A 21,995-nucleotide genomic window follows, 5' to 3' on the forward strand; every position below is an offset into this window, starting at 1 on the left:
TGACCACAGGACTCTCCACTAGAGAGGGAGAGAAGGAAATGCAGAAAAAGAAAGGAGGGAAACAGACAGAGACTCAAGCCTCCGGGGGCTGCTGTGGTCTAGTTCTGACCGTACCTGGACAGCTTCCAAAGGGCCAGACTGCAAGGCAATTTTTCCATGACTCTCTAACCCCCTCCCCCACACAGAGAGAAATCTTTTCACTTAGGGCTGCGCTCCAAGACCAGCCTTGCAGGGAAAACAACCTGATAACTCGCATGCCATGATGGGTATAGTGGTGTTCTCCCCCTCACAGCAGGGCCAGCCATTGGCACCCGAGGCCCTTGGGTTTGCAGTTCCCGTCCCAGAGGACCCTCAATGGAAGGGGAACGTATTGGGGGCCCTTTACATGATTAGGTTCCACATCTTTGTACTGATGTTTGCAGAGAGGCCCACATGACTTGGGCCAAATCTGCCTCTCATTAGTCACAACCTAGATAGAGGCTGAACCCGGACCTTTCCCGAAAGGCTTTTTCTCTTCCCTTCTGCCCAGAGATGCTGGGAGAGCTCTCCTTGGGGCCCACTCCTGGCATGCCTGAGGGAGGGGTTATTACAGTGACAGGAGCTTTCCCCTCTGGGCTGGATCTGAGCGCCAGCCACTCGCCACAGAGCTGTGAAAAGAGAGGCTGCACCTTCTCCGCCCCAGCACCTCCCCAGGATGTGAACACGGCTGCACGTGAACTGCTAGCAGGCAAATGCATATAAAGCCCTTCAGGACCAAATCTCCAGGAACTGTGATTTCCCAAGCCCTCGATTCCACCCCCTCTTGGGCCATACATCTCTCCCCCTTCCCTTCTCCAGGTCACCGTCCCTGCTGCCAGCCTGGTGCTGCATCCCAGAACGACATCCATTAGGAACTCGCAGCACGCGTGGTCAGCTCCCACGGGGATGTGCATGGAGTAAATGCAGAGGGGATGGTCTACGCCAGTCTTTACCAGTAAGGCTTCTGGGTTTGGCTGGCGTTTGTGGGTACAAATCAGCTCCCACCTAGCACCCGAAACCCAGGGTATACAATAAATGCAAAGCAACCGAGTAAAGAGAGTGAGGTGCCAAGACAACACCTACCAGAGAAATTCCGGGTTGCCAGCATCGTAGTGAGAATCGCTCCCTGAAATACACAAAAGGCAGAAAGGAAAGAGAGACCGCTCAGGGTCAGGCCCATCTGTTTGTCCTTCTATTCAAAGGTAGCCGGTGGAAAACAGAACCAGCTGGAGCTGGTGGGAGGTTGCACAGGGGCATGAACGTAGTCCAGAGATGATATTAACAGACACAGAAAACAGTCTGTAGAAACAGGTCCTGGGTAGGGGCCCTACAATCCGAGTCTTTGGGTGGTAATGGGAGGGATGGGATGATTTACAACCTTCTTGTGCAGGCAATCTAGAGCTCTCCCCTGGGGCTTTTTATGGGCCATGCAATGGCATCATTTCTCTGGCCCTGTGTTCCAAAGGCACCGGGACCAGACCAGCAGAGAGATTTCCATGGGGAGTTTCTGGGATGTTTCCTTATCTTGAGATTCCTCTGAGAAATTCCCCCCACATCACCTGCCCTTCTGAGATTCTGCCAGAGTGAAAATGGCCAAAACGCCAGGACTCTGCTCACTCCAGTAACACATACTTTTACTTCTCAATAACAGTTTATTCTCCTGTACTTGCCTCCCTGACCACAGTCCCAAGGCTGGCTACTAAACTGCCTATACCTGTGAGATTAAAAGAAGCATCAGACATGCAGGGCCATACTCTGATTTCAGTTTAGTCTGTGTAAATTGTAACAAGTGGAATTACTCCAGATTTAAATGGGTGTAATGGAGGTCAGAATCAGGGCCAATGCTATTAAAGTAACTTCTTATACTAATTACAGCTGGGGGAGACATTTCCATCAAAGCTAAATTTGACCCAAACCAGAAAAAAAGGTACTGCAGAAATGTTTTCCATTTTCCAGTCGACTCTGCTAACTTGTCAGGTCGCATATAATGAGATTTGAGTAATTGGTTACAGTAACGGATTACTACTTAGAGGTGTAGACCTGAACTAATCTGATTACTTGCTGAGATGAATAGTAAACATAGATTATTGCCAGTTTCTTTTCTTGCCAATCTTGTTACCAGTCTGGAGCCACCTGCTTTGTGCTGCAAACCCATCAGCCCTCCCAGGCTAACGAAGGGCAGGGCTAGATCACTGCTTAGATTGGAGACCTCCATGAAACAGATGCCCGGCTTGACAAATCCCTGGCTGGGATGATTTAGTTGGGGTTGGTCCTGCTTTGAGCAGGGGGTTGGACTAGATGACCTCCTGAGGTCTCTTCCAACCCTGCTATTCTATGAACAGTAATACGCTGCTGGAAGTGGTTGGTGTTAATGACCCAGTGTTCGGCACTCTTCTTCACAAGCCAGTATGGAATGAATACACAGCATGGTGCTGGGGGCACTGTGTTACTAGAGGTGTGGCCTTTTTGGATGAGATGGAAAAATCAAAGTTCTGACTCCTTCTGATCCTTCAAGATCCAATAGCACTTTTTGTCAGTGTATTAGGCGTTAGCCCCAACTGCCGGGTGATGTCTCTACTCCAGCATTTTACCTACCTATAATTCCCCCTACATTGTTAATTGGATACAACAGTCCTTCTTCCCCTCCGGCTCTAACCCGCTGTGGTGGTAGCACTGCTGTGCACCGTTAAAAGGGCTGCCCCCTAGTGGCAGAAGAAGACACCCTGGAGCACTGTTTAGCTTTGGCATCCCTGCGGCTGAAAGGTGCTTTATAAATGTCTATCATCGTTCCTGTCCTGGGGGAAATACGGATTTCCCAACTTGCTTGCAACACACCCAACAGATGACTTCCTCAAAATAACTAGCAACCCTGGTCAGACACAGCAGGTGGGGCAGGCGAACCACCTCCTCTTTTACATCCATTTGTGCCTGGTTTCTAATGTTCCGCCCCTCAGCTCAGCCTCTCCTTTCCCTGGCCAGTCTGGCTCCCCTGAAATGCAAACTCACAGGATAACCCGGACTCCCACCCTGTGACACATCTTCTGTTCAGGAAAACAAACTCATCGGGCATTTCCCAACTGGTTCCCAAAGGTACCTGGGCGGCGGGGATGGGCCCTGCGAATTACCTTTAGCTTTCTTCTGGCGTTGAACTTCTTCAGGCAGTCCACTGTCTCTTGTCTGTGCATGCATGACGCCACGGTGGAGCGGTGCTAGAAGAGGGAAGGAGAGCCCGCTCATTAGTGGAGGGGAGAAACCTGGAGACCCGAGGACCTGGGGAAGTGCACACATGTACGCACACACACTGTTGCTCTCCCATGCTCACACACACGCATTCTGGCTCTCCTGGCTCAGGCATATGGCCATTGCTGTATGCAGCTGTGTGGGCCTCTCTGGGAGCAGCAGATAAAACTTTAATGGGTAGCGTGAGTTATCCACCCTCTTCGTTCATTTGTTCCTCGCTCTGCTGTGCAGTGGGCTGTAAATTAGCTTGCAGAGAGCTTAGCTATGCCCTGGGCTGACTGATTTGTCTGGATGATTAACACTGCAGTTCCTTGCTGTGGAGGGATGTGATGAGGGGTTTCAGGCATGGATTATACATGGCAGTGAGGCTAAGCTCAGGGATGATTTTTCACTTTGGTCGTTGATTAGACTTTTATGGGATGAAAGGTGTGTCGGGGAGTCTCAGGCTTTGGGACAATCTCTGCCATGGAAAGGAGCTCTGTTTCTGGCCCCTGCCTGGGGGACTTTCCTATTTCTAAGGCCTGGCCTACACTACACAGTTAGGTCGACGTAAGGCAGCTTACGCTGACGGAATTAGGTCAGCGTACGCACTGCAGCCTTGTCCGGCCGATGTAAGTGCCCTGCTACACCGACATAATAACTCCACCTCCACGAGAGGCGTAGGGCGTGTGTCAGCGTAGTCAGGGCGAGGCAGTGTCCGGGTAGACACTGCGTTACTTACATCGGCTGCTGGCTGCCTTGTCAGTTTCAGGGTTCCATGCTGGAGCTGTGAGATTGACAAGAAAGCCGCTACAGCCTGTCTGCCCCCACTCCTGGTGGGGACAGGGGAGACGAGAAGCCCAGGCCGTTGCCCCCGGCTCCCGGCTGGGAGGTGAGAAGCCGGGAGACTGGGGGGCAGCTGGGCTCCCAGCGAGGAGCTGCACAGAGCTGAGCACCCTGGCTCTCAGCCCCCCACACTACCCCTCTTCAGCTGGTGGAAGCACTCCTGGTGAGGACGCGCACCACTGACAGAAGGAGGGTAGTGTAGACATCAGCCAGCAGTGGCTGTAAGTTGATCTAACATAGGTCAACTTACATCTGTGTGTAGACATGCCCTAACTGTTACAGCCCACACAATAGGGCCCTGTGGCCGGGAAGTAAGGGAGCACGTCGCAGATCTGAGGTGAAGCATTAAAGATCCAGAAGGCACTAGAGAACGAGCATTTTTGCCACGTGAAGACAATATTATGACGGTCAGAAACCTAGCTGTAAACAGAAGGCAGCGTTTTTCTTGGTTTGGCTAAGATGGCACATTTCCTCCCATCACCAGGCTGTCCGGGCTCAAGCATTTAATGTGAGTTCGTATTAATGCTTCACTTGCACTAAGGCTTAACGACACCTAAATGTCTCGTGCTGACTTAGAGAAATGCCTGTCGCTGTATCAGAGGAGCGACACCTGGGAGGAGGATTTCATTACACAGCAGGTAGACAGGCCACACACAAGGCGATGCCTATTCATCAATATGCAAAGTGAGGTGTCCCATCATTTGCATAAAACCTCCCAATTTCTGGACCTTCATCCTTAACAGAGATGTTCCCGCATCACAGAACAGACCACATCTCCCAGCTGTGTGCTAAGCTGCCCGTCCTTCCAGTGTCTGGCTAGCGCCCTGAGTAGCCCACCCTGTACGCCATGCTTACCGATATCCATGGATGCTTCAGAGCCTCTGCTGCCGTGATACGCTTGGATGGGTTGATGGTTAACATCTTGTTGATGAGGTCTTTTGCTTCAGGAGTGACGGTATCCCACTCGGGTGAAGGGAACTGCAAAGGCAAAGGGGCCGGACGTGAGAGTGCCAAAGGCAGTGACGTCAGGGGCATTTCTGCTGCTGCCCAGCCCATCCAGATAAAGTTTGGCTCATTCCCGCACAGTCCTCTTCCAAGAGGATGAGCCTCTCATGCTGGGAGGATGTGGTGGGTTTTGGCCAAAGGGAGAGTGAATGGTTAATTCTGCCAGCTCAGGGAGTGAGATGCCTGAAATAGTGGACAGTAGGAGAAAGTCTATCCTCTACTGGAGAGAATCAGACCCACTGTTGTTTTCCCCACTGCCTTGTCCCCCCTGTAGCCTGGAGTAGCAGCTTACAAAGAAAATATCAACCCTAACGCTGCTCTCTTGCATGGGAATTCTCCTTTGGCTCAGGTGGGGAGGCCGGAGGCAGGAAAGACTCCGAGCTTTAAGCTGATGAGCCCAGCATCAGCAGGCAGCTAGAGTGTTCGTACTGTCCCCAACAGACATTTCCGGAGCAGCAACAGCTCCGAGAGGGACTCCAGAGGAAGATCTGTCCAAGCTGCCCTACAGCAATCGTAGCCTTTCGGTGTCGTGCTGTTTCCCCAGAGAAAACCAAAGCGCACACCTTCCTCCACCAGGCCTTGAAATGGCTGTGTTTGTGAGGGTGGATGTGGTCTTCCCCATTGCCACTCACAAGCACAGACAGAATGGCGCACTTGGTTTCCTTCAAGCCAGCAACTGGTCTCAGCTACTGGTCCTAGTTCTATAAAGAGTCAAAAGCGATGACTTGGAGGCAAGATGGGGGCCGGAGAGAGGAGAAGAAGAGTGTGTGAGAGACGAGTGGGGAGGGGAGAAAAACAAAGCTACTTACATCATATGCTCCGGCTTTGATCTGCTGGTAGAGTCGGTGTTGATCCTCATCCCAAAAGGGAGGATACCCAACCAACAGAATATAGAGAATGACTCCTGTACAAGAGAGGGATAGGGGCATATTATTATAAACCTCTATCAAGTGGAGGTGGGAGAGAGTTAGGAGAGCTGTGTGGGCCCAAGTTCTGTGTTGGTCTAAATCAGGGAAAAGAAGTTAGAGGTGAGGGTCGATTTTATTAAGTAGGGCTCTCTTGCCTACCCAATTTCAGGCTGACATTCACGTACACACAGCCATGATGCCCGTGCATGCAAATGACAGGTTAGATGCCACGCATGCGTGCAGCTCTCTGATCTGTGCACGCAGTCACAGCAACTGTGCACACAAACGTAGGCACACATTGCGCACGGGTCTCCTTGAAAACAGTTTGGCCTTCAGAGAAATCTGTTTCAGGCTGCGCCATGCGACATTCGGGAAGCCCATACGGAGAGCAGTGCCTCTCCACGTGCCTGAGCTGTGAAATCAATTTGAAGGTGAAGCTTTTAATTAACTGGGTCACTGGTGCATTGTGTTCCAGATACGTGAGGCACTGGGTTTGGCCTCACATGCAACTGGCACGTCCCAGGGAGAGCGCTGGCATTTCACAACGTGCTGGCATTTTGGAGAAAACTGCCACCCCAGCGGCATTTTCAGAGTTGGTCTGCAAGGAAAGGAGTGACTGCTGGAGAGCACCCTATTCCTGAGCAGTGGTCTCTCTCGTGACATGGGTGGAATGGAAAGCCAATGTCACATGTTGTTAACACAGGGCCGCTCTGGCATCACTGATGGTTTAACATTCAGAAGAACGTAGCTGTTCAAGACTTAAATTAAACATACAGTGATGCCGTCAGGTGCTAGGAGCGATGGCAGCTGGGCAGAGAAGATGTGGCTCACAGAATGGCAGGGGTGCAGCCCTTCTGATATAGGCCGCCCTCGCACCCGCAGCTTCAGAATGAGCATGCTGAAATATACACATCTCTGAGATGCTGGTGGGTGTGGCACAGAATGCAGGAAATGAGAAGCTTGGCTGCTTCTTCCGTCTCCCAAATGTGTCTGTCCTGCTTTCCTGGTTGCTAACCTCAGTCTGACTTACCACACGCCCAGAGGTCCACAGCTTTGCCATAGGGATCCTTCCGGAGCACTTCTGGAGAAAGGTACCCTGGTGTGCCTGCGAAACCTAACGAACCAAACATAGGCGCCGACTTCCTCAGTCCCCAGGGGACACCCACTCCATCCCTTCCCCCAAACCCCCACCCCCGGCCCACCCTCACTTCATCCCAGCCCACCCCGACTCCATCCCTTCCCCCAAACCCCCACCCTGCCTCTTCCCGCCACCACCCTGTTCCACCCCGTTCCATCGCTTCCTGCCCCCACTCCTCCCCCTTACCCCCTGCGCCTCCTGCACGTCGCTGAACAGACACACACTATTTTTTTCCCGGGGGTGCTCCAGCCCCGGAGCACCCATGGAGTCGGCGCCTATGGAACCAAACCCAGACAACACCCAGTCACGTCAGCACTCGCCAGAAGTACTGAGCTCCCAAGAGCCGACTGCGAGACAAACGTGTGACTTGTGTCTTCTGCCGCAATTAGTCCATTGAGAACGGCCGTAACAAAGATAATTGGCCATCCAGAGGGCCCACGCTCGCATAATCTGATTACAGGTCCTCAGAGTTCAGTGCCTGTTCATTCGGGGCTGTGAGTGCACTGGGTCAGATTCTGCTCTGGGTGTCAATCCAATGATTTAGCTGCATTGACGTGGGCGCAGTTACTCCAGATTGACACTGGTGTAACTGAGAAACAATCTGTCCTGTGGTTAGGAAGTCCTGGCCTATTAGCAGCTAATCAGATGGGTTAAGGAAGGATAGGAAAATGAGTCATGCAAGGCACAGAGCCAGCCTACTGAACCGGGTGCTGGCACAGCATTAGGAAAGAAGTCTTGGGTTTGCATCCTACACCTGCCTTCTCCCTTTGTATTCATCTCTACATTGGCAGGTTTGCTTATGAAGATGTATATGACACCCTCTCCTGGTGAACGTGGAGCCCACCCCTATTACTGAGGCCTCATTGGGTTTCAAGCATTGTCCAGAAGACCAGTTTTACACATCTTTTCCCCATTGTCCTAGGAGATGGCAGTACACAGGGACTGCAACATGGTATAAGCCAATGGTGGACTGGGAGCACAGCAGAGGGGACACTGGCTGTGTATCCATCATGCAGTCATCAAACCCTTATAGTATCTCCATGACTCATGTTCTAGCTTTGCGCATCCATTCATTGAATCCCCATTCAGCTACTTGGCTTATATCTTGCCTGGGCACCTCTGGGACGCAAGAGTGTATTTTCCCAATGGAAACAAATGGGTTATCCCAAATGCACCATAGGATGGTTTCAGCCTTGAAGGCTGCCAAAACTGCTGCTTTGCAAGCGACTAGTCAAGATTCCACACCCTTCCCCATCCCTGCTGGCCCTTAGGAGCTCAGTGGAAATTTTTTAACCCTTTGGTTAGATTCAGGGATAAATATTCAAGGTACCCGCGCTGCTTGTGCCATTAATAAAACATTCCCGGACAGTGGGGGGGAGGGGAGCTGTTTCGCCACACATATAGAAACGGGAAATGCAAAACAATCCCTCCTCAATCCCCCGCCCGACCATTTCCACTCACCAAACCAAGCCTGCTGATCCGCTTCCACCTCAATGGCTAGGCCGAAGTCTGCCAGCTTGACCGCAGCTCCCTTCAGTTTGGATGCCAGCAGCAGGTTCTCCGGCTACAGGAGGAAGCGAGGGATAGAGAGAAAAGAAAAAAAACACCCTCCCGATACTGGATTCAAACAACGTGGGCACAAGCCGGACCCCTTTCCTAGGGCTCTCTGACTGGCTCTGGCCAGCAGAACTCCCAGTCCGGATTCTGGGTAGGGGACTGTCCCCCATCAGACGCCGGCTGGGAGACATTTAACGGAGAAGCCCAGGGGGTGGCTCTGTTATACGTCGACTGCCCTAGACACACTATTCCGCCTACTCTGTGACACAGAAGGGAGCAGAACTGGAGGAGCTGGAAGAAGGTGTAAGATAGAATAAATGGGTGGCCTGCCACAATTACTTTCTGACAGCCTCCTGTTCGTTGCTTTTCCTGCTACATTCCTCTCTTCCAGCCCCTGGGCCTGTGAGTTACGGATACACTAGCTTGCATTGCCTTACACAGACTCAGAGGGCCAAATTCAGGGGTCATGGGTGCATGGGGAGGTTACGTTACCCAGTGGTAAGTGGATGGGAGTCTAAGGGAGTCTGAGGTCGTGGAACATTCAAGTCTGCGTGGCTGAAAGGAGGAGTGACGTAGACCAGCTTAGGCTCCCTCGGACTCCTTGCTGAATTTGGCCCCTTGCTTCTTCAGGGAAGGGAAAACAATCGTATGTGTTACAGATCAGAGGTTCCCTCACGGACAGCTCGCCCTGATCTCTTTTTCTCACGTAGAAACAAGAGGTGTCATGGCCAGGAAAGCCCTCAGTGCTTATGTCCTTATTAATAGGCTGCTGTTCAGGCTCCATCACTCCCTACGTTAGGGCTGATGAAGACACATGAATCCGGTTTCCACCTCCGCCGAGGCGCCCGACTCCGGGCTCCCATTCAGTGGCAACGTTATTACATCTATTAGAGAGAGTGATAGTCTAGTTCTGCTCTTTCAACTGCATTAGCCGGCCTGGAATCAGGGCAGCTGGCTCAATAATCCCCAGACAAACGGTGGGCGAACAAACTGATGACAGCACCAATTGGTTCCCAGGTATTACCAGAGTTATTGGCGTCTTTGTAGGGCGAGACAGACTTGGAAGTCGCACTCGTCCTGCATTTGGGCCTGAGTTAGGGAGGCGTTTTGAGAGGAAGAGGTGGGATGAGCTTCCCTTTACAGGAGAGGCTGCTGGGCTGATCTGAGAAGAGCTCTCTCCAGTGAGAGAACATTATAGACCAGCTTGTATTAAGCCAGAGCCTTAAAACCCCTGGCCTGCAGGAAGGGAGTGTCTCTGCTACAGGAGCTCAGTGTTACTGAATTGAATTCCCTCTGTGGGACAGCTGAGGTTTTCAGGCTCCAAGACTATACCGGGATAATCAAGCCCTGGAGAACTTCCTGTTCCAGATGATATGAGAGCATGGGTCATTTTTCTCCCCGCCACTGGAGGATGGATTTGAGGAGGCCCAGGTGGGGACCTGAAGCCTCACAGTCACTTACCAATTTTCCAGCCACAGGGGACTGAATAGGTCTCCACTGAGTCCCCACCAATGGCCACCATGAAGCACTCCCTCCAAACCTACCCATGTCTTCCTCTGGGGCTAACTTCGTTCCCTCCAGAGCAGGAGAAAGGCATTTTTAAGCAGACCAGCTGCATCCTTCTGGAAGGAAAAGTTGGCCTGACAAGGGATCTTGAGCTAGGATCTCCTCATTGTTACCTTCACCCTTGGCTTTCGGTAGCTCCCAAAAGGAATTCTTCTCGCAGTGTTACAGGTGCACCAGACCTCCCCAGAGAAGGTTACAGGACAAGGCTTCTAGGGCTCTCTCTCTCTTTATGATGTTGTTATATCCTGGAAGCACTGGCCGTTACACGTATACATGTAGGGACCTTCACCACAGCTCTTACCTTTAGGTCCCGGTGCACCACGCCCATCTGGTGGCAATGTAGAACAGCTTCCAGGATCTGCTGAATGCAGTGACTGCAGAGAGAAGTCATACAAGTCACATCTGTGCTCTGGGAGAGCAGCAGAGATAGGGCTTCCTTAGGCGTGTCCCTTCATTTTTATCTCTTTTCCTCACTTCCCACACTCCCCATTCCTTTTCCCACTAGCAACCACACAGCGTGGCTCAGAATCTCACGCTACAGAGTCCCATGTAGGTGCTGCATGGAGGAAGGTAGAACTATCAAAACCTGATTGCCAATGAAATCCCCAGTTGGGGGTCATTGAATCCTTCAGCCAGACTTAGTGAACAATAGAAAAGGAGCGCACAGGTTACCGTAGGAAGTCTCCTGGTGGTCAGAGGTAATGAGCTAAAACAATCCAAACAATTCCCATAGAAACAATGTGAGCGGCTGCATGGAGAACTTGATAACGGGCGTTGGTGAAATCAGGACGCCCGCCTGAGTTTGTGCGATAACATCAAGCAGAGCGGAAGAACCCGTAAGACGTAAAGCTTATGGTAACTCCAGCCCCATTTCCCTAGTCCTGACTTATGCTTGTAGGTCTCATCGGGTCTGTTTGTTATTTATAGCTCATTAAATCAGGCACACTCTATTGTATGCATGAAAAAGAAAGAAAAAGAAGTTCCAGGTGCCAAGAGGGGATTATAACTTTGATCACAAAGCATTTGTCTGCAAAACAAAAGGTCTTGATTTACATTTTTGCAGGGTTCTAATAGGTGGATTGGTTACAAACGTATTCAGTGCACGCAGAACACTCAGTAAAAAGCTCATTCCAAACAAGGAAATAAAGCTAACGTTTTCATGCAGGAGCCTTGAATCGGAAGTTTACTGCGTGGCTGTTTACCCGAAGCTCAGTATTATTCCCAGTGTTTGGGATGGCTTAGTCCATAAAGACACTGGTAAAGGGAGGAAGGATTATTTGGTGGTTAAGGGCACTGGAAACATGGGTTCTATTCAAAGCTCTACCACAGACTTCCTGCGGGGCCTTGAGCCAGTCACCTCATCTTTCCACGCCTGAGTAAAATGAAGCTAATGCTTCCCTTCCTCCCAGGGCTGCGCTGAGGCTTAATTCATTAATATTTGCAAGGTGCTCCGATACACCAGTGATGAATGCCATAGATACGCCTTTAAATACATCAAAATAACTATTGCAACTGGTAAATGTCAAGAATGTGATCATCTCTACCATATCTTCCTAGGCCTCCACAAGGTACTGGCCCCCATATCTCCTGGCTGGGATGCCAGGATTCTCCCGGCCTCGCCTATCCCACACATTGGTGACTGAGGAGCGGGGGAGTCCAGCTGCTACCAATCAGGCAGGCAGGTCGGACACTATCATTATCAATCTGGGGCAAGGGGAGTGCCTGTCTGTATTCACTTAAAGCAGTTGGCTTTGACTTCGGAGAATCGGCAGTGTGGTTACGCACAGAATCCTTGGCATGGAAAATGTGTTGGCTAGAATAAGCCACTTGCAGTGTCACATCGCGTGGAGAAGCAAGAGCAGCAGATCTTGGAGCGCCGCTATAAAATCAATATACAATGGGGAGGAAACTGAGGCGCTGCTACTGTAAATAAAATAAATACACGAGTCCTTGGCTGAGGACAGACTTCAAGCTATTGGTGAAGGCTGGGCATCTCGTCCCTTCCCTTGCCTGGCTGGGTACAGCTGCCAAGCCTTGCAGGATTATATTTGGTATGTTTCCGTCCTCACCTGGCATCTGCTTCACTGTAGTATTCTCTGGCCACAATGTCCTCGAACAGCTCCCCACCCGTGACACTGTGAATGAAACAGACAAAGCATAATGTCAGCTCGGGACGCTCTACATGCAAGAGCTGCGCGGATTTATACCAGCTGGCAATCTGACCCACGGAACGAATCAAAACACAACCGGACAAGCAGATCAGCGGAGACTGAGCAGGTACAACAGGGGCGAGTATGTTTGGGGGTGAAGGGGTGTGTGGAACTGGTAGGTGACAGGGCTTGGGCACCTGGTCATTTTTTTCCCAGGCAACGAGAGAACTGAATTCCCATTTTAACCCACTCCCCAAGCGTGGCTCCTCGGTTCAGGAACCGGTGTGCGGATATGTTTGAGCTTGGAGGGTCTGGGGAGAGAAAGATGGAGGAATGGCTCCTGCTAACTCATTTCTCCCAGCTGATCAGTGCTTCTTTCCCACCTACTGGGGGAGCAGCTTCCAAGAAATGGATCCTGTGGCTGGAGGAGAGCATGCTGGGAAATTTAATGAGTTACATGCCACCAAAAGTACTAGACTCATCTAACCCACGTGCATCTGCTGTGCGGCTGCACATAGCAGGCAGTTCCAGCGATTTCAGCATAACCCCACTTTAACCTGGCAGCACATTCCATCCGTGATGGGCTAAAGCCGGGTTCCCAAAGACCAGGGATCTCTTTGCCTGACGTTACTTCCTTTCAAACCATCTGCAGGGGTGGGAGGGTGGTTCATTTCCCATTTCAATGCAGTTCTCAGCCAGGCACCTGGAACGGTCAGGGTCAGTGAGAGTCCAGCAGTCTGGCGGTGCTGGACAGAGCTCACCAGATCCTTTCTCAGAGGAGGCCACCAAGCGGCCATGAGATGGGCTGTATCTGATCTAGTGATCTGGAGTGGGACGGGGCTGGCCCCTGAGCCATCCTGTCACCCACCCCAGAAGGATCAGAGAGTGAAGGGGGTCTTTGGGAAAAGGTCAGATCAGATGATCACAATGGTCCCACCTGGCCCTAAAATCTGCACACTCACACACGCTTCTGGACAGGCCCGGATCTTTATGCCCTTCCAACTCTCATTAAATTACGCTCTTCACTTTCCGGGTGCTCTGGAAATGACCCACCCCCTGCTTCCAGCAAACCCATCACATTCCAGTGTTGCAGTCCTTCCCTGGGCAGCAAGGGAGAGGAACAGCCAAGAGCAACCAGGCAGGGGAGAGGAGGGCAAGGGGGGGGGGGGGCAGGATGTACCATGCAAAGTAGAGCATCTTAGAGATTACTTGGATGCAGAGCTCCTCTGTCTCCAAGGGGAAGGAACAGAAGCTGCAGCGCAAGGCGGGATCACTGACACAAGCAGGGAGCAGTGGTAGCATCGGGACCCCTAGGGAGGCTGCATTAAATATGCTAATTGCTGCTCTGAGAAGCCTGAAGGGCTGATCTGCATAGGACACAAAGCTAATTCGACTAATGCTGGAAGCAGGCGCAAAATGGCCTCTCCAGCCTGCCCCGTTACTCTGTGCCTTCCCCTCTGGAACGCTGCCTCTCCATGGCAGTGGCTTCAGGCCCCACAGAGAGGTCCCTCCCATGCAGGAGTCAGGGGTACGATGGCTTTGCATGGTGGCGGAAGAACATGGCCCTTGTGGCAAAGGATGAAACACAATGATCACCATTACTTACAGGTCAAATATCAGGTAGTGGTGGCCCTCCTCGGAGATGCTGTCATGCAGCCTCACTGCAATGGAGACAAAAGGGCGAGAGTTACCAGCCACAACGTCCTTCGTACTCACAGACCCAATCCGCGGCCGCTCTCGTTCGTGTGCCCGCCTGTTTCCCTTTTGCAGCAAGAGTTCCCCAGGGGATGGCAGAGGAACAGCAGGGGAGCCCCGTAACCCAGAGAGTTTTCCTCCGACAGCCTTCCCAGTGCCTCGTGCTGCTCACTATTGCAACAGCTAAGCGGTGCTCTCACGGCCTTACCAGTGTCCCTCCCACAACAGTGATTCTCCCAGCCCTGGGAGGTGCAAGGTTCAAGGTCATTTCCAAAACGAGGAGCTGTCTGTGGTTTGCACATAGCGCTCATGCTTGGCTAAGGCCCTGGGCAGCTGCTTGGTTATCTCGGGCATCGAGCAGTATTTCAGCCACACACGCTTCTCTAATCCCCAGGATTAGGGTGGTTTAATCAAGAGGGATGCTGGGCTGCAAAGGGAGCCCTGCCACGGCAGCATTCTTGCAGGCAGAGTTTCTCTGCTGCTGGGAATACAATGTTTTTCCTCTGTGACTTCCCTTTCTCCTGGGGGATCCAGGTGGATCACATGGTGGGGTTGTCTGAGAGCAGCTATGGGAACCCTTTCTTATTAAACATCCCCCCTCTCTTCACCAGTACTGTTGTTTGACCAAAGACCTAGCATGGAAAGAGCAGCATCGTGTTGTAATGTCCAAAGAACGGCCTCTCCCGTCTGCTTCCAGGCACTTGGGCTCTGGGCTAATGGCAGTTCCCGAGGAATCCATTCCAAGTGCTACACACGACTCAGGGTGTGTCGGGACACAATGCTTTTGTAGCAGTGCTTAATTTGTGCCAGGGCTTGTCAGGGCTGAGCCCTGGCACCTCTGGGCTTGCTGATCAGTTATGAATGTAAAAAAAATTGCTTGAGCCCCGCAGCTCTTGCATTACCAATTAAGCTCTGTTTTGTATTGTTGTTCTGAGCAGAACTCTAGTCAGACTGAATGCAGTCAAGAAACGTCTCACCTCTTCCCTTAATTCAGAGTCTTGAGGCTAAATTCTGCTCTCAGTTACAAAGTTTGGCATTCCAATACTACAGTGATGGAGATGGCACAGAAATAAGGCGATTAGATAGATAGATAGAATTAGAAGCAACCTCAATATAGTTGCACCAGTGAAAATATGAGCAGAATTTGGCCCTCGTTGTTTTAATTCACGGTCCCCTATGTCCCAGGACCCCACATCTTCTTCTAGTGACATTTAGATTGTACATACAATACATTTAACCCTTTCTGCCTGTGTGTCTGTCGCCTGGTCTCAGTATGATCAAGTAAGTCTCAATACTTTTGAAAACGATCTTTAGAAACTAGGGGTAAAAGGAAAAATTTTACACATAAATGTGGGTTTTTTTAAATCTCATTTCTCGTTAAAATTGAGCGGAGTTTTAGCTACTCACACTTTGATCACAGCTAATTTGGCCTCGGCCCATATGGAAATTTTCTTCATACTTTATATTTACTGTCCTCGGGCTCATGGGATAGTGGGAGATAATATGCCCTCAGGCTAGATCCAGCTCTGATTTTGAATGCAGATTCTTTGCATTCCTCACATTATTTTCCAGATTCAGTAAAATGCTCAGTCGTTAATATCACCCCAAGGTGAAGAAGAGCTCAGCAGGCAGATCCCACAACTGATGGTGATTGCACTTGTGAACCAGGTCCCCGCTGGGAATGGGGAGCATGCATTGGAGGGTGTCACATTTGGAGCAAAAGGGGGATTTAAACACCATTTTGTAAAGGAAACAATATAAAGAAAGGCTAGGAAGGAATTGCTAGAGTTAAGAAAGCACATGCTCCCATGACCTGTGCTCAGCCAACTCAGCTCCCCCAATGACCTTGTGCCCCAGTGCAGATGTACAGTCATCAAACCCACCAAGATCGTGCTCCCCAATGGACACCCTCCCATTTGGGCAGTCAGGTGACATCACCAATGAAGAGTCACATCACATACACTATTTTCACTAGTAGTCACACCAGCCTGTGCCCCAGGGCATGTGGAGAGCCACTTCCAAGACCTCCAATGGAGAACAATCAGGGGGTTCTTGGAACAGCGATTGGGTTCACTTTGGCTGCAGTCATGTATCTATTAGTCCAGCTCATTAGATACTCATTGCACAGAGGTGCAATTCAGAAGCGACTTGTTCTCTTTGTAGTTTTTTGACTGTGTTCTCTCCGGAAGAAGGCTGTCGCCTGCTTTGACATCCAGTCTCCTCTCAAAGGCACGACTGGCGTCGCCACTATCATCACTGCCCAGGAAGACGATGACCCATCAACGCTGATGTCTCGCTGCGAGGCAGTCCTCCGGGAGGTTTATTGTTGCGTTTTCATTAATAATGATGAAGAGAAAGGAAAAGGGTTGTCATGCCTGAGTGGGTCTTGGCTCTCGGTCCCTTTTGTGGAACTGATTTGAGCCGTGGCTGTTATTCTAATTTATTGGTATTTTCCCCCCTTTCACATTGCTGGTTTATGTATTCATCCTCCGATGCTCAGAGACCTGCATTCATCCAGTTATTCTCACGCTCAGTTACGACTTTTCTGTCTTCCTGTGATGGCTGTGTGGGTCCAGAGAGAAACATCAAGTACATAAAAGGTTGTAACAAAGAGGAGGGAGGAAAAATGTTCTCCTTAACCTCTGAGGATAGAACAAGAAGCAATGGGCTTAAATTGCAGCAAGGGCGGTTTAGATTGGACATTAGGAAAAATTTCCTAACTGTTAGGGTGGTTAAGCACTGGAATAAATTGCCTAGGGAGGTTGTGGAATCTCCATCATTGGAGATTTTTAAGAGCAGGTTAGACAAACACCTGTCAGGGCTAGATCATAACTAGTCCTGCCATGAGTGCAGGGGACTGGACTAGATGACCTCTCGAGGTCCCTGCCAGTCCTATGATTCTAGGATCCCCTCCTGTTCCACGAAGAAGGTGTCTGATTCCTGTGAGCATCCTTGACACATGTCTTGGGGAAACAGTCAGTGACAGGAGCTATGCCAAGGAATCTGTACAGCCAGAGGGCTGGAGTGGAAGGCAACAGAGGCCTGGAGTTTCAAAACCGGGCCTCAGAACTGAATGAATTCAAAACCTCAACGCTAAATTCAACTGACACTGCCCTGGTTTGCTCAGCATGGGGTCACTGCCATGTGAAACCCTCAGATTCCTCCAGAATTCCATCCCAAACCAGAAATTCACCCAGCATCACTCAAACCTAGGCCCAGGCCACTCCAAACCACTCCAGATCTGTGGGTTTGGTTATAGAAGTACTGCACAAAGCTTAGCCCTCAGGGATTTTCGGCAGCCATGCTGGGGGTCATGAAGGCTTAAAGCCTCCCATACCCACCTACATACCACTGCCTCCATCGAGCCTCCGTCCTAGGCTAGGCCACCCCTAGCCACGTTGCTTGCAATGGTTCAAATTGGTATCGCTTGCCACCTGGGAATGCTTTATGTGCCTGGATACTGCACACCACGAGTAACTGCAGAGTGCGCCGTGTCCATGGGGGATGATGTCAGTGAGAAGTTGCCACAGGGAATGAATGAGAACCCTGCTAAGGGGCCCACAGCTCATCAAGAAGGAAGGATTTTCCGTCTCTCTCTCTTCCTGGAGGTTCCAAAAGAATTGCACGTTATGGGTATGGCCCCTGAGGCCTAACGACTGTTAGAATTATTCAGGGGTGTGGGAGGATCTGACCTGTTATTTAAGAAGGAGCTCCAATGTCTACCAGAATTAGAGCTGGGTCAGATAAAACCCTCAAATCTGGACTCCCCTGAGTGGTTGGGAAGCTGAGATCTGGGTCCACATCTTTAGAATGGACCAAAGCAACATGCTAAACAGCTTCAAACTTTGGACCTTCGGATCCATCTCTAATTAAAATGGGAGGGGACGGTCCAACCCAGTGAAAACGCCCCAGTCCCTCCTGCGGTGCATCCCTCGTGGAGAGGTAGTAGCGTCCCGCAGCCCATGGCCCTGGCTTCTGCCGGGAATCTTGACTCCACTGCAGACTGGCTTTCCTTGCATTCCTGATGGCATTGAGTCTTCTTTTTAATTCCAGTCTGCAGCATTCTAGTTCATTCCAGATCATCAGTGGGTAATTAGCCTGTTTGTGCTGCAGTCAGGGGAAGCTGTGCTCCCAAGTTTCCAGGCAGCAGTGAACAGTGGGGGTGCAAGGGGCGGGGAGAGAAGTGCCTTGTGGGTATAAATAGCAACCAGATTGGTTTCATTTGCATCTTGCTCTGTTAACCCTTTCCAGCCCAGCACCGAGGCCAGCGGTGCGCGTCAGGAGTGCACGCCAAGGATGGGTGGCGAATAAAAAGGAGGCAAGACTGCTGAAGACCAATCTGCAGTATACACGGCCCTCAAAATGCAGGGGGCCTGGAAGACCGGTGAAGCCAATGCTAAAGCTCCCATTCACTTCAGCGGGAGCGAGGCCTGGCCCAGAGAGAGTATGGCAGAGCAGCTCTAAGCCGCTCTAGCTTATGCCGCTGAGAAGCTGATTCAACTGATTGGCCCATCCTGTTACTGATTGTCTGTGCTGTGGGGTGCTGGCAAGAGGGGGAGGAGAGGGCAGCCCCCCTTGCACCCTTCCCCGCTTCGCTCGCTTGCAATCCTTGCCACTTTGTGGCAGTCACCTGCTGCCGTGATGGACACTCGTGTTTCCGATCGGAGGAAGCTTCCCAGAGTTCCTTTGCTGTCCACCAGGGGGTGCTAGGGTGCACCATGTGCTCTGACTTGGACTGTTTCTTACTCCTGCGCTGTGGCTGGGCTGATCCCTGCACGTGGAGCCCGTTACAGGAAGGTTTCCGTGCCCTGACATCAGCAAACGACATGCCTGTGGGTGCTCCCCATCCCTCGCTGAGCAGCGGGCAGCCTGCAGGTGTGGGGGTGGGCTGCCTGGTTTTAGGGCAGCTTTTGACAGACCTTTCCCCCTTGCTAACGGGGAGTGGACCTGAACTAGAGAAGTGGAGGCGGAGGAGAAGATGAAGATAATGACTGGCCAGAGATGAGGACTCACGGGCCTGCCATAACTAGTGCTCCCTGCCGGGCAGTGGCTTGTGGAGGTAAGGGAATCTGCATCTGTTAGCAGGAGAAATGCTCTGTTTCCTGTATGAACTTATACATGCCTGGCAGTGACAGGTGCATTCCCTGGCCATCTTACAAATGCCCAGGGGGCCATTTTAGTTTTCAGTAGGTAGGTGTTCAGAGCAGAATGCCGGCTAGCTGTGCCCAGGACAGAGTAGCAAATCTTTGACAAGGGGAGGAGACTTCCCTTCCTCTGTGCTCTGTCCTTTGCAAAAGGGGCAGGAAAACGCTTTCTTTGTCCTTGGTTTGCCAACTTCATTCAGGATTGTCCTGGAGTCTCCAGGAATTAAAGATTAATTTTTAATTAAAGATCATGTCATGTGATGAAATCTTCAGGAATTCATCCAACCAAAGTTGGCAACCCTACTTTGTCCCTCTCCCAGATTCATTGCGTGAATGATGCTTTGCACGCCTCGGACGCCTGCCACTGTAGGACCTCAAAGTACTCTAATGAATCCAGCCTCCCAGCATCCCTGGGAGGGAGGCAGATATTGTCATCCCCATTGTACAGGTCAGGAGTGAGGAGGCATGGAGAAGCACAGGTCACTTGCTCTGTGACTAGAGCTGGGAAGCGAATCTAGTGGCAGTCACCTGTTCTAACTACCTACACACAGGAGCCCTGATCTGTTCCATTATGTGCTGAGTCCAGCTATGTAATAACTGTGATGGCTTCGTCTTCTCTGTCCTGCACCTTTCACCTTTCTGGGGAAGGGAGAGAGCAGCCTCTGTGTCCTGCCAGCTGGATGCGGGGAGCAGACCCTTCACCATGCTCTTGCCGGTAGACTTTACTTTTGTTCTTTCTTGTGTGGTTTCCCGTAATCCCCAAACAAAAGCCATTCAGACTGAAAGGAGATGCTCCTCTCTTTGAGCAGGGAAAAGCACAACACCCTCCACCTCTGGGGGCTGCGCTCTCTCTCTTTTCCAGCCCCAGAGAGCCTGGGAGAGATTCGGATGCTGTGTCGCTTGGGAGATGCCAGGGTGGCAAAGATTAGTTAGTAAGGAGCGAAATGCTGGGGAAATTGGCAGCATTACTGTGATGGCCATCGCCCGTTCCCTCCTCCCTCTCTCTTTCTGCTCTGCCCCCCAGATTCTCGCACGGCTTGGCTGCCGCCCCGTCTCATCCTCCCCCGCCCCCCCACCCAGTTTGTTTTCCCTTTGCCCAGGAGCGCTGTTCCAGCTGGAGCGAGGGGAGCAAATCCCTCTGTTGTCACGGCAACAGCTTGGTCCAGCGCGGTCTGTGACTCGAGCTGATGCAGAGACGACCTGACGCTGCTGCGCAGGCATTTGCCTGAGACAGATTGAAGCTGACAAGCTCTTTATGAGCTGAAACATTTATGAAGCAGGGACCGTGTGTGTGTGCATGTGCGAGGGGGGGGGGGTCGAGGTGGGAAGAAGCAGGGAGTACAGTTCCAGGCAGAGCAGACCGCGCAGGGCGGATGGAGTCTGCTCAGCGTGGGCTCACCCACGGGACTGACTTTCTGCTGCCACTTACTGTCTCCCCCTCACCATGGTGTGCCACAGAACAGCGGTGGGCACTGCATGACGACGGGATTTGCCAGACAGGTGAGAGCGCTAACCTAGACAGGCCACGGCTTGCAGCACTCAGCATTCTGCGGCCGACGCTTCAGTGCGTGGCTTGTTCCAGCGGCCCGCACCTCCCGGACAACGGCCTATTTCACCTCGGCCCGGACGGGGAAAGCCAGGCAGCAGCAAGACAAGGGGGGGGGGGACGCCCCAGTTCGGAACAAAGCTGGCTCCGTCTCAGCATGGCGGGCAGCTCTGGGGGGGGATACCGTAGCGGAACGCCTGCTCCGGGGGTTGCAAGCTGTTTCCTTTTCAACCCGGTGCAAAAACCCAGCGACGCTCCTGCCTGGGGTCAGAATTCCCGTGGGAGGGAAGGTTTTCCCTAGCTCCTGCCCTGAGAGCCACAGGCCTTGTTCACCACGTTCCCCGCTGGGTGGGGATCTTCCTCCGGGGAGGCGAGCTCTGGCCCAGCCAGCTCTGGGAGAATGGGGAGAGTGACTGATTGAATCAGCATCACTGGCAGGGCTTGGGGTTGGGTTTTTTTTCTCTCTCTCTTCTCCTGGCCTATTTCTGTCTTTCCCAGAGGCTCAGGAGTTTTCCTGGAACAGCTTTTCTGAGGGAGGCTACCATCAAATGGACGTTTGATGGGAAAGCCCCCCCCTTCTCATGTCACCCGCCTCCGCAGCCCCCACCCCTTCGCTGGTCCCTGATGGGATCTGCTCTCCCTTTGGAGAGCCCTGAAGAAAAAAGCACCCGGGCAGTGGGAGGTGAGGGGGGGGGGTGTTAAAAATGGAAGCACTGCCCACTTAATGGCATGCTCTTGCTTCTCCTTATGTGGCCAAGTGCTATGCACAGGGCCTGAGCTAAAGTCAATGGGAAGTTGTCTGTTGATTTCAACGGACTTTGGATCACACCCTTAGACCTCACTGGAGGAAGTCGCCCCACTGAGCCAGCCACTGAACATTCGTGTCCCACAGGGAGCGACTGCTGGCCTCCGGGGATGAAGGCCCTTGGCACCTTGTTCTCTTGTCACTTACAATGGTCTCATACTCCAGTTGCACCGACCTTGGGGGAGCCATTTCTGGGTGGCACAGCACGAGTGGGAGGAGAACCAGGCCTCTGCACCTCAGGCAGGCCTTTCAATACCGATGGAGGCCTCAGCTTGTCCAGGGAGCCGCACAGCCTCCCTCAGTGGGAAGTAGAGGCGGGTGCAGGGTGTGCCTGGAGGGAAGGGAATGCAGAGGGGTAACCGCTCCCCACACACACACACGTCCCCAGCATGGAGAAA

At 51.8% G+C, this 21,995-nt stretch overlaps 1 protein-coding gene across 5 annotated transcripts in view; it reads right to left on the reverse strand.

The window, feature by feature from the left end:
• CAMK2A (calcium/calmodulin dependent protein kinase II alpha) overlaps positions 1-21,995 on the reverse strand; it is a 78,429-nt gene that overhangs the window by 17,712 nt on the left and 38,722 nt on the right. For 3 of the 5 annotated variants that reach the window (XM_065555098.1, XM_005295809.5, XM_005295808.5), the window contains exons 4-12: positions 14,014-14,068; positions 12,327-12,392; positions 10,559-10,631; positions 8,596-8,698; positions 7,027-7,110; positions 5,898-5,992; positions 4,939-5,061; positions 3,144-3,227; positions 1,102-1,144 (exon numbers count right to left, since the gene is read on the reverse strand). In XM_065555098.1, coding sequence (XP_065411170.1) covers positions 1,102-1,144; positions 3,144-3,227; positions 4,939-5,061; positions 5,898-5,992; positions 7,027-7,110; positions 8,596-8,698; positions 10,559-10,631; positions 12,327-12,392; positions 14,014-14,068 — 726 coding nt within the window. The remainder of the gene's footprint in view (positions 1-1,101; positions 1,145-3,143; positions 3,228-4,938; positions 5,062-5,897; positions 5,993-7,026; positions 7,111-8,595; positions 8,699-10,558; positions 10,632-12,326; positions 12,393-14,013; positions 14,069-21,995) is intronic. The other 2 variants (XM_024103707.3, XM_065555099.1) reach the window with 1 other exon arrangement.

The sequence above is a fragment of the Chrysemys picta genome, chromosome 8, assembly GCF_011386835.1.
Source record: "Chrysemys picta bellii isolate R12L10 chromosome 8, ASM1138683v2, whole genome shotgun sequence".
In the NCBI taxonomy this organism is placed as follows: domain Eukaryota; kingdom Metazoa; phylum Chordata; order Testudines; family Emydidae; genus Chrysemys; species Chrysemys picta.